Source organism: Phalangium opilio, unplaced genomic scaffold (genome assembly GCF_054372755.1).
Source record: "Phalangium opilio isolate 3A_F unplaced genomic scaffold, DU_Popi_V2 ptg000077l_1, whole genome shotgun sequence".
Lineage (NCBI taxonomy): Eukaryota > Metazoa > Arthropoda > Arachnida > Opiliones > Phalangiidae > Phalangium > Phalangium opilio.
In genome coordinates this window covers 10,866,547-10,877,843 of record NW_028324185.1, presented here as the reverse complement: position 1 = coordinate 10,877,843, position 11,297 = coordinate 10,866,547, and the positions used below count along the sequence as shown (strand labels likewise).

Here is an 11,297-nt window from a genome sequence, read left to right as displayed (position 1 = left end):
TTATGTCTCCGAACGCCTTCCAATGGTGAATTAAGTTACCACCCGCCTACCAATGGTGAATTTATTTACCACCCGCCTACCAATGGTGAATTATGTTACCCCTCTACCAATGGTGAATTATGTTAGCCCCCCTACCAATGGTGAATTATGTTACCACCCTCCTACCAATGGTGAATATAGTTACCACCCACCTACTCATGGTGAATTAAGTTACCAAGAGCCTACAAATGGTGAATGAAGTTACCGAAAGCCTACTAAAGGTGAGTTATGTTACTAACCACCTATCATTGGTAAATTAAGTTATTAACCACCTACTAATGGTGAATTAAGTTACTTACCGCCTACCGATAGTGAATTGAGTTACGAACCACCTACCAATGGTGAATTGAGTTACTACCCGCCTACCAATGGTGAAATTAGTTACTATCTGCCTTCCAATGGTGATTTGAGTTACCAACCACCAACAAATCTGCCTTCCAATGGTAAATTGAGTTACCAACCGCCAACCAAGCGTGAATTGAATTACCAACCGACAACCAATCGTTAAATAAGTTACCACCCGCCTACCAATGGTGAATTAAGTTACCACCCGCCTACCAATTGTGAATTATGTTACCATCCGCCTACCAATGGTGAATTCAGTTACCACCCGCCTACCAATGGTGAATTAAGTTACCACCCGCCTACCAATGGTGAATTAAGTTACCACCCGCCTACCGTTGGTGAATTAATTAACCACTCGGCTTCCAAATATTTGAAAAGGCTGATTGTTTCAACTAACCGGAACTTCGAAGTCTGGTCTACTACTTTGCCTTTTTACGTTTTGCCACTCTTTAGAGTGGAAAACGTATTGTTCCGATCTCTGTTGGCTGGACGGCTGGCTGGATATGTTGTGACTGGAAATGTTGTGACCTGATGAATTTTGACATAAATGAATATTTCGAATTTTATATTTCCCGCGAATTTTCAATTCACCCGTAGTTCACGTTACACCTCAAAGGTGGCGTAACGTATTTTATTTCAATTGAAATTATTTTCCTGTTGGTGCCGGGAGGCGAACCTGCGACGTCCCAATCCATACTATGACGCCAGTGAAGACGCCAAACACTCTACCAATCGACCCACGCTCGCTTAGGAAATATAGCGCGTTAAGTTAGAGTCTAGAGAAGAGAGAGGTAGAAGCATGTGGATAATTTGGCTAGTTTTTGTCAGTTTTGCCGTTTATTTAGACGTAATTAAACAATGGTTAAATACTGCAGCGTGTATGGGTGTAAATTTCCACGTGACGTTAAATTGTCGAAACAATGGGACATAGCTTAAAAAATGAGTAAACCACACACCAAGTCCATGGTTGTCTGCTCCCTTCATTTTAAATTAGAGGATTACCGCCTTCAACCGAAATATGAACATTCAGGTATGTTTTAAGCGTATAATATTAATTTAAAACCAATTATAATAAGAGTTATTATTGTAGATAAGTTAAGTTACCCTCCCAGACTTGGACCCTTGGCTGTTCCTTCCAAAAAACTCCCGTTAAGGAAACATGATCAACAAAAGTTCAAGGCTAATGGGAGATTGGGAAGACTGAAAAAAGGGAATCAGCTCTCACAATCTCCAACTTTGCATGCAAGTGAAACAGCTGAAATAAATGGACCAGCAGACGCAGAAATTCTAGCTGAAAGATTGGGGATTGATGCTGTTCATCAAAATACCGAAGAAACTACGACCGACAAATGCACCACTCCAAACCCCAATGATAAATCAGGGTTGCCACGGGTCAGGGAGAACCTGGAAAACCTGGAAAAGTCAGGGAATTTTATTTTAGTAGGTAAAATTCCTGGGGATAAGTCTTTATTGAAAGAGTAATGAAAGTTTCTCATCCTCTCTTAACACAGAAAACTCTAGAGCAATCCTAAAAAATGTCTAGAATTGTTTTTGTAAAGTTAATGCTCTCTAAAGAAATCTCTCAGACTGTTATTTATAGTTAAAATTTTTCTTAATAATTTTGGTGAAAATGTTTCTTAATCATTTTGGTGTGAAAAATACACTGGAAAACTTAAATGTAGAGACTTTATTTAATTATAAGCACTTAAAACGTGCTGTAAACATTTACACTTTCGGCCTAAAAGGTCAGGGAAAATCTCAGAAAAAGGTCAGGGAAAACCTGGAAAAGTCAGGGAATTTGGTTTTGAATATTCCGTGGCAACCCTGTAAATGCATTATGGTCAACACCTTGGAAAATCATACATATTATGTTAATGCTTCTAATGGAATATTGAATGCCACCTCTATAATTTCATTAACAGGATTACAAAGTACTGGTCTATTTGATGCGATCATTAAAAATATTAACAGTAAATTCATACCCCTTTTTCATGGACAAATAAGATAGAGAGGAAGCATGGGCCAAGAATGGGGGAAACTACGAGTCTCGAGATAGGGTATTTTTGACACTCATGAAACTAAAACTTGGCATTTCATTCACCGCTCTATCAGCTTTGTTTGGAATAAGTGAAGTTCAGACCTCAAATCATTTTAAATTAACTCTTACGCAGTTCCTGTTAAATCTAAAAAATGAAATAATGTAAAAAATATCGTAAACGTAAATTTATCGCTATTCGGGCATAAAAAATATAGATTTAGTTTTTTATCTTCTGTATATAAACTAAGAACGCTACCATAGAAAATCAGTTGTCATCGGTTATGAGTTACCAGTTGTTATCAGTTAGTTACCAGGTCTAAGTTGTCAGTACTTAATGAGCTTAGCTTGTAAATATTTTCCATTTGCTAATAATTGACAATGTCATAAGAGTTCTCGTGACGAATAAAGTTTTTATAATATTTAACTCCAGTTGAAGTTACTTATAAGTTAGCCACTATCAGTTTTATTATAATTAGAATTTAGTTACCGCAACGATATATTCAACAAATTAATGGTGCCGAAACCCGGGAATAATCTGTGGTAACAAGAAATCAGGAAGTAAACTGCTAGTATGGATCCATTGGAAAAACTTAAGAGAAAACGTGGAACTCTGAAGACGTCAATTACAAATCTCATCAAGAAGTCCAGCGACGAGTTGAAAGCCGACCCAGTTGATGCGGTGAAGTTGCGAATTTCATTGAACCGTCTAGTGCAAAAGCAAGGGTGCTTACAAGAAGCCGACCACGAGATTCAAGACCTACTGACGGTGCAAGCTGATTATGACAAGGATGTTCAAGAATCACTGGAACTCATGGACAAGATTAGCGAGAGCAGGACACGCATCGAGCTAAAGATCGAGGAGAGTCGAGAGACACGAGTCAGGAGAACTCGGTCAAGAACAAGTAGCGCAAGTAGCGATGACACAGAAATAGCTAGACCAGTTTCAGTGAGGTTACCTAAGTTAACAATGGCAAAGTTTAACGGCGAGAAGACCAAGTGGACAGCTTTCTGGAGCCAGTACGAAATTGCAGTACATGACAACCAAGGATTCAGCAAGGTAGAGAAGTTCACGTACCTGCAGTCTTACCTAGAAGGGAAAGCAGCCAGATCTATCCAAGGCCTTGCTGTCACTGAAGCGACTTATGACGAAGCTATAACCATTCTCAAGGGAAGATTTGGAGATCAGGGAGATATAGTAGATCGGCATATGGGGAATCTTTTGAAACTAGAGGCCGTAAAAAAATCGAGCGACGTTAATGGACTTAGACGGCTCTATGACACCTTGGAAATCGAAATTCGCAGTTTGAAGGCGCTGAAAGTTGGATCAGAGTCTTATGGACAACTACTACGAACAGTCTTGAAGCAACGTATAACACAAGACATCATGTTGTCATTCTCACGGTCGAAGAAAGGTCAAAAATGGAACGTAATGGATTTAGTGGGCTATTTACGTGACGAGGTGGAGTCAAGAGAACAAGTTCAAGAATTCCAAGAAGACGACACGCCAAACAACAGAGAATCAAGTTCAAGGGCATTCCTGGAGAAGAACAAGTCAAAACCATGGCAGAATCTAAACAATCAGCGACAAGGAAGGCTCGCATCAGCAGCGGTACTGAGTGTTGGTACTGTTATAAAATGCCTATATTGTCAAGATCCAGGCCACACCCCAGAGTCCTGTAGCAAACCAATCGAAGAGAAGCTACAACTTGTTCAGAAGGAGAGACGATGTTTCATATGCCTCAAGACCAGACACTCTGCGAGAAGCTGTTGGGAGAAATCAAAACTTGAAGTGTGCAAAAGATGCAACAGGAAACATCACCAAAGTCTATGTACAGAGGAACGTACCGCCAACAAGGAAAACGAATGTTCATCGTCAGAAGTAATCTCAAGACAAATCTCCAGCCTTTCGACAGTCATGACATCTCCAGCAGTAAGAACAGTGTTGCTGCAAACAGCCCAAGTGAAAATATATGGCGACAAGGGTCAGAGTAGAAGAGTCCGATGTCTACTTGATGGTGCAGCTCAAGGGACGTTCGTCAATCAAGCATTATCTCGTCACTTGCAATTACCTTTCATGCGAGAAGAAACGATATCATCGTACGGCTTCGAGGAAGATAAACCAACATCCATAGTCAGAAGAGTTGTGAAGATTACCTTGGAGAACATCAGAGATCCAACAAGAAAGGTCGAAATAGAAGCCATGGAGTCACCCAACATCTGTAGCTCGCTCATCGCTATTCCATGCAGAGATACCAATAGTCAGTTACGAGAGAAAGGACTAGAAATTGCGGATGAAGAAGGTCAAGGCTTTGATGGCCAAGGCGATATTGGAGTGATGATTGGTGCTGACAGCTATTGGACGGTAGTAACGGGCAAGACCGAGCCGTTGGATTCTAAGCTACGAGCTGTTGAAACAATCTTTGGATGGGTGATGCATGGACCGTCAATTTCGACGACGACATCAGTTGGAATTAATATGGTGAGCATAATGACCATAGCCATCAATAACGAAAGTCAGTTATCAAGACAGATCCAAGCCTTCTGGGAACTCGATGCGATGGGAGTTACGGACAATGGAAACAACGATATCACAGATGACGGTATCAAGTCGGAATTCGAAAAGTCGATCCAGTTTATAAGCGACAGATACGAAGTTTGCCTACCATGGAATGAAAAACGAGATAATCTCACGGATAACTATGAGGTTGCTAAACAACGAACAGACCGTCTGATGTCCAGATTCAGAGCAAACCCCGTATTACATACTCAATACAAGGATGTTATAAACGAACAAAGGGAGCAAGGCGTCATCGAAAGAGTTGATTCACCAGAACGGAGTAGCAACAACCCTACTTACTACTTGCCGCATCAAGCAGTCATCAGAGCCGATCACGATACCACCAAGTTGCGTGTAGTCTACGACGCATCGTCCAGTGACAAGGGAAAATTGTCACTCAATGACTGTCTCTCATCAGGGCCGAATCTAAACCCAGAACTGCTGTCGATCCTTCTCAGATTCTGAAACCACAAGATCGCATTTACCGCCGACATCGAAAAGGCATTCCTTCAGATAGCACTCTCACCACCCGATAGAGATGCCGTCCGATTCTTATGGAAGGACGATCCTAGACAAGATAATTATGAAGTATGGCGAATTACGAGAGTACCGTTTGGAGTGACGTCGAGTCCTTTTCTGTTATCAGCAACGATCCAACACCATCTGAAGAAACATCAAGATGAAAAGGCCGACCTTTGCGAATTGATCAAGAACAGTCTTTACGTTGATGACTTAATATCTGGAGCGTCGGAAGACGAAACCGCCTATGCGATATCAGTAGATACGAAAAACCTAATGAAAACTGCTGGGATGAATATCAGAAAATGGCGAACGAATTCAAGTCAACTTCAGTCGAGATGGGATGGCGAATGCGTAGATCCAAAAACTCTAACTACGCTTGGACCGAAGACATCAGAAGAAACACAAAAGGTCTTAGGATTGACCTGGAATCCGAAATTGGATACCTTAATCTTCGATTTACGACCATTACTGGAATTCATCACCACACGCAAAAACACCAAGAGAAGCGTTCTTCAATGCGTTTCAAGAATATTCGATCCTGTAGGATTTATTGCGCCATTCACAGTCAGGATGTAGACCCTCTTTCAAGAACTTTGGCAGTTGGGCGTGCAGTGGGATGATCCGTTACCAATCGAACCGACAAGAAGATTCGAGGACTGGTGTTTGGAACTATCACTGCTGAATAGACTAGCAATTCCTCGACATTATTACCATGGCCTCAGCGTTTCTCAAGTGAAAGAAAAAGAAGTCCATATTTTCTGTGATGCCAGCGAGCACGTTTACGCCGCCGTTGCATACATCCGCTATGTACGAGAAGACGAAGAAATAAGCGTATCAATTATCGCCGCCAAGACGAGAGTCGCCCCGCTACAAAGAATCACCTTGCCACGTCTCGAATTAATGGGAGCAGTAGTCGGAGCTCGTCTGGCCCAATATCTCAAACATAATTGGTTGCAAGAAGAAATACCGATATACATGTGGACGGATTCTTTAATCACGCTCCATTGGATCAAAGGAAAATCTATAAAATGGAAGCCTTTCGTAGCGAATCGAGTTGCGGAAATACAATCACTGACCGAGCCCAGCATTTGGAGTCACGTGAAGGGCAAGGAAAATCCTGCAGACCTACCGACCAGGGGATGTACCGTTCAAAGTCTGATTCAGAGCAAGATCTGGTGGGAAGGCCCAGAATGGCTACGACTCGAGAAGGAACATTGGCAAATCAAACAGATGGAAGAGCTACCGAAGGAAACCATTGCCGAAGAGTCTCGTACCAAGTATACAGAGGTCACTCAGCTAAATGTCACCATCAAAGAAGAACCGCTCATGGATCTTTCAAGATACAAGTCCCTCACGAAAGCAAAGAGAGTTATGGCTTGCATTTGGCGTTTCGTGGATTACATCAAAACCAAGGAAATCAGAAAAGGAGCTTTCAACGCAGAAGAGTTCGAACGAGCTGAAAGATCATTAGTACGCATGGCCCAGTCACAAGACTTTCACCAAGAACTGACGTTGTTGAAGGAAGGAAAAGCGCTACCAGTCAGCTCCCCAATATCAGCTCTGAACCCAATTTTGGACAAGGAGCAGTTGATCCGACTTGGAGGACGATTACAGAAGACCAACTTTTCGTATTGCGAAAAACATCCGTGCCTAATAATGGGAAGAAACAGACTATCAGAATTAATTATCCTTTCTCAACATAGCCAACTTATGCATTCCGGTTTACGAGACACCTTGGCTGCTGTTAGAGAGAAATATTGGCTCACACGTGGAAGACAAGTGGCGAAGACTCTACTCAATCGCTGTTTCATTTGCAAAAAACTCACCGTGAAGCCGGGTACGACTACTATGGCGCCACTACCTAAAGACAGAGTCACAAAAGCACCTCCATTCAGCGTTTCTGGGATAGACTTCGCAGGACCGGTGTACGTGAAGGCCGGCAAAAATAAATCCACCAAAGTTTACATCACGATCTTCTCATGCGCCGTTACTCGTGCGCTACATTTGGAACTGGTATTGAATATGACGGCTGAAGCCTTTCTGATGGCCTTCAGACGATTTGTGTCAAGAAGAGGAGTACCAACTACCATCTACTCCGATAACGCAAAGAGTTTCAAGAGGGCCGAGCAAGATCTTAAAGAAATCTGGACCAATCTCAAATCACCAAAGACAGACGAGTACCTAGCCAACCACAAGGTCATATGGAAGTACATCGTTGAGAAGGCTGCCTGGTGGGGCGGATTTTATGAAAGGATGGTACGATCGGTCAAGAGTGCACTTAAGAAAGTATTGGGGAAGGCGCTGCTAACATCCGAAGAGTTCCAGACGATCCTTACAGAAGCAGAGGCGGTCATTAACTCCAGACCTCTGACTTTTAGCTATAACGATGCGGGGGAACCATCACCGATATGTCCCAGCAACTTTCTCGTCGGCGAGCGACTTATGGCTATACCATCAAGAGTCCATGATCCACTCGAAACTATATCCTCTACGAAGCAAGATCTCACAAGGAGACTGAAGTACCGCCAATCCCTGCTGGACAACTTTTGGAATCGTTGGCGAAACGAGTATTTATTTGAGCTGCGATCCATTCATCAGTACCGAAATCCACCCGAAGGTCAAGAATTCCAAAAAGGGGACCTTGTTCTGGTACATCAGGACAAAACACCGAGGACATTTTGGAAAACTGCCCTCATCGAAGAAGTGTTCCGTGGCCGAGACAACAAGGTTCGAGCTTGCCGTATACATCTTGGGAATGGACAATATATGAGAAGACCAATTCAATTGTTATATTTATTAGAAGTTCAGTAATTGTTTGGATGAGTTCTAAAACTCATCGGCGGGGAATTTGTTAAATCTAAAAAATGAAATAATGTAAAAAATATCGTAAACGTAAATTTATCGCTATTCGGGCATAAAAAATATAGATTTAGTTTTTTATCTTCTGTATATAAACTAAGAACGCTACCATAGAAAATCAGTTGTCATCGGTTATGAGTTACCAGTTGTTATCAGTTAGTTACCAGGTCTAAGTTGTCAGTACTTAATGAGCTTAGCTTGTAAATATTTTCCATTTGGTAATAATTGACAATGTCATAAGAGTTCTCGTGACGAATAAAGTTTTTATAATATTTAACTCCAGTTGAAGTTACTTATAAGTTAGCCACTATCAGTTTTATTATAATTAGAATTTAGTTACCGCAACGATATATTCAACAGTTCCCAAGCTTGTTAAAACCCGTGAAAAAAAATGCAAATAAATAATGCACCCAAGACTCCTGAAATATTGTTAAACAATTTTATTTAATAAATTTGTAAGATTCTATCACATTTTAAAGGAACTTAAAAATATCACTTCAGCCTTATTTGCGCCATTACATTCTGTCCTTTTTATTCCATTTCAAATAATTTGGCATGTAGTAATTAAAATAAGTAATTTGTAATCTTGGTAAAAGATTGTTAATAAATGTTTGGTCTTTAGGCACATCAATAACAAAACAATCATCTTCCAGTTTAGAATAAATTACAAAATGACAACTTTGAAGTGCTAAAAGGGCCAAACTAAGTTGCACTTGCCCATAATACATTTGTTTGGGTTTCAAAGAAAATGTTCTGTCCTTCTTGATTACGGAAGGAGTTTTCCTGAGGACAGTTTCTAAGTTTCCTTTTTCACCAATGACTGGACACTTCATTTCGACCAAATTATCGTTGACTAGACCGTCAGAGGAACACCCCAAGAATGGATAAGAAGGGTTGACTTCAAAACCAATCTTCGTTACTTTTAAATTAGACTTTTTTTAAAGCAACAAGAGTTTTTTCGTTTATAATTCCATACTGTGTGAATTCATTTGCCTTAAAGTTTGACTGAAGAGCTTTTCGAATTTTTTCAGTAGGATCTTTGGGAAAATATGCGTAATACTCGTAGCAATTTTGACAAGAGAGAGCAACAGGTACTGAACAAAACGAATACAGTATTACCAATTTTTATACTGATGTTATGACCAAGGCTTAAGAGTTTACATAACTAATCTGGTTAATATTAGGGTGATATGGTTATCAACAGTTATCATTTTTGAAAATATTCTCTTCTGAAAATTGTGGTTCATTCATTGCACGAAATTTCGAGTACTAATTTTCATTTGGCACTGAATTATAAGTTTAAACGTCACATACACTGCCGCTGATGCTACAGGTCTTTGGCCTGCCATTTTTATTTCCCCTAGATCAAGCTTCGCGTTTTCTCCGCACGGTGGCATTATTGAAACTTTTCGTTCTAGGCGCGGAATCTGGCAGCCCTGAACTAGGGAAATTTTGGTTCAAAAAGGGAAATTTTAAGGGTTAGAAATTTAAATTTCATTTTTCCCACCTGGCATCACTGCTTTGAACATCCTTTCCTTTGTTCTCTTGCGAACTCTGAGTTTAACGGCTGTGGAAGGATTCGATTTTTGCTATCGTGACGGCCGGTCGCCTTTCTTGCGCTCCGGTTTCTCTGTGTGGGGGTGTGTCTGTGTGTGTGTCTGTTGTTACACCCACGTGACCGCGTTCGCAGTTTCCAAATCGGAGCAAACGTTTTCACCATTTCTGAACTGCTTTCACAGTCACGGAAATGGCTCCTCTACTTAAGTTCTCACACCACCATCTTCTGGTCTTTGTCCATCCCACACGGACACCAGTCTGTACTTACTGGCTTCTAATCACCACCATCTTCTGGTCTTCGTCTATTCCACTTGGACACCAGTCTGTACATACTGGCTTCTAAACACCACCATCTACTGGTCTTCCGTCTATTCCACATAGACACCAATTTGTCTCATTGACATCTAACTCCATCGTCAACGTTTGGTTTAAGACATTCGCGGCGATCAGCTAGGGTTACGAGAGACGTCTAGCCTCCCTAGGTTGGGTGGTCCACCAAAGGTTTTCGCAATTGCGCTTGTTCTTGCTTTTAACTGTAGTTCGACTTCCTTATATACTACCTATTTGAGTAAGGCGAAGCAAGCGGCGTATGCTTCATTTCAAACGCCAATATTAGTCAAGTCTCTCAAGAATGTTTAATTGTTCTTTATCAAAACGATGTAACGCTCAAAAAGGCAAACAACTAACGAAGAAAATATTTAATATTAATTATATTTATTTTAATATTTAAGATAATCTTGTTTCTCAACACAAAATTAATACGGAAAGAGTTAAAAAGCAGTCTCTGTTTTTACCTCTCCGAGTGACGATGACGTCACGGAGAGGTATTACACTGGACGTGTGTGTGTGTCTGTCACACCCCACGTGACCGCGTTCGCAGTTTGCGTATCGGAGCAAACGTGTTCCCAATTTCCGGACTGCATTGACAGTTCACGGAAATTTGGAAAATTGTGTTTGTCTCCGCTGGCTATTCTACTTGAGTTCCCACACCACCAGTTTTGGTTTTCGTCCACTCCACATGGACACTAGTTTGTACTTGCTGGCTTCCAAGCACCACCATCTTCTGTTCTTCGTCTTTCGTCTATACCACATAGACACCAATCTGCAACATAAGCTTTTAACACCACCATCTACTGGTCTTTCGTCATGTACTGACAAAAGTGAGAGTTAATATAGAACGATTAATGAAGATTGCATCTGAATCGAAATACTGCACGCATATCAAAGTTAATATAAAGCGAGTAGGATAAAAAGATCTCTTACAAAACGATAACATTTTCTTTTTTCAGAATATTAAATGGAAATACTTAAATATTTTCCGGCATTACGATTCTTTTAGTAGTTGTGTAGCTATAAAGCTCTGTTTCATCTCAATATTTC

At 40.9% G+C, this 11,297-nt stretch overlaps 1 protein-coding gene across 1 annotated transcript; it reads left to right on the top strand.

Moving 5' to 3' along the window:
• The first annotated feature begins 2,993 nt into the window (after nucleotides 1-2,993).
• Nucleotides 2,994-8,312, top strand: LOC149658458 (uncharacterized). The gene is made up of 3 exons (XM_089844750.1): nucleotides 2,994-5,333; nucleotides 5,493-6,041; nucleotides 6,114-8,312. The coding sequence occupies exons 1-3, from the start codon at nucleotides 2,994-2,996 to the stop codon at nucleotides 8,310-8,312; spliced, it is 5,088 nt and encodes a 1,695-aa protein (XP_089700876.1).
• Nucleotides 8,313-11,297: the final 2,985 nt, after the last annotated feature.

What these genes read in the sequence shown, in the direction of transcription:
- LOC149658458 (XM_089844750.1), top strand. Translation starts at nt 2,994, where the DNA reads ATGGATCCATTGGAAAAACTTAAGAGAAAACGTGGAACTCTGAAGACG. An exon ending in ACGATACCACCAAGTTGCGT is followed by an intron (nt 5,334 to 5,492) that starts GTAGTCTACGAC and finishes GCATTCCTTCAG; the next exon opens with ATAGCACTCTCACCACCCGA. An exon ending in TTTCAAGAATATTCGATCCT is followed by an intron (nt 6,042 to 6,113) that starts GTAGGATTTATT and finishes TTGGGCGTGCAG; the next exon opens with TGGGATGATCCGTTACCAAT.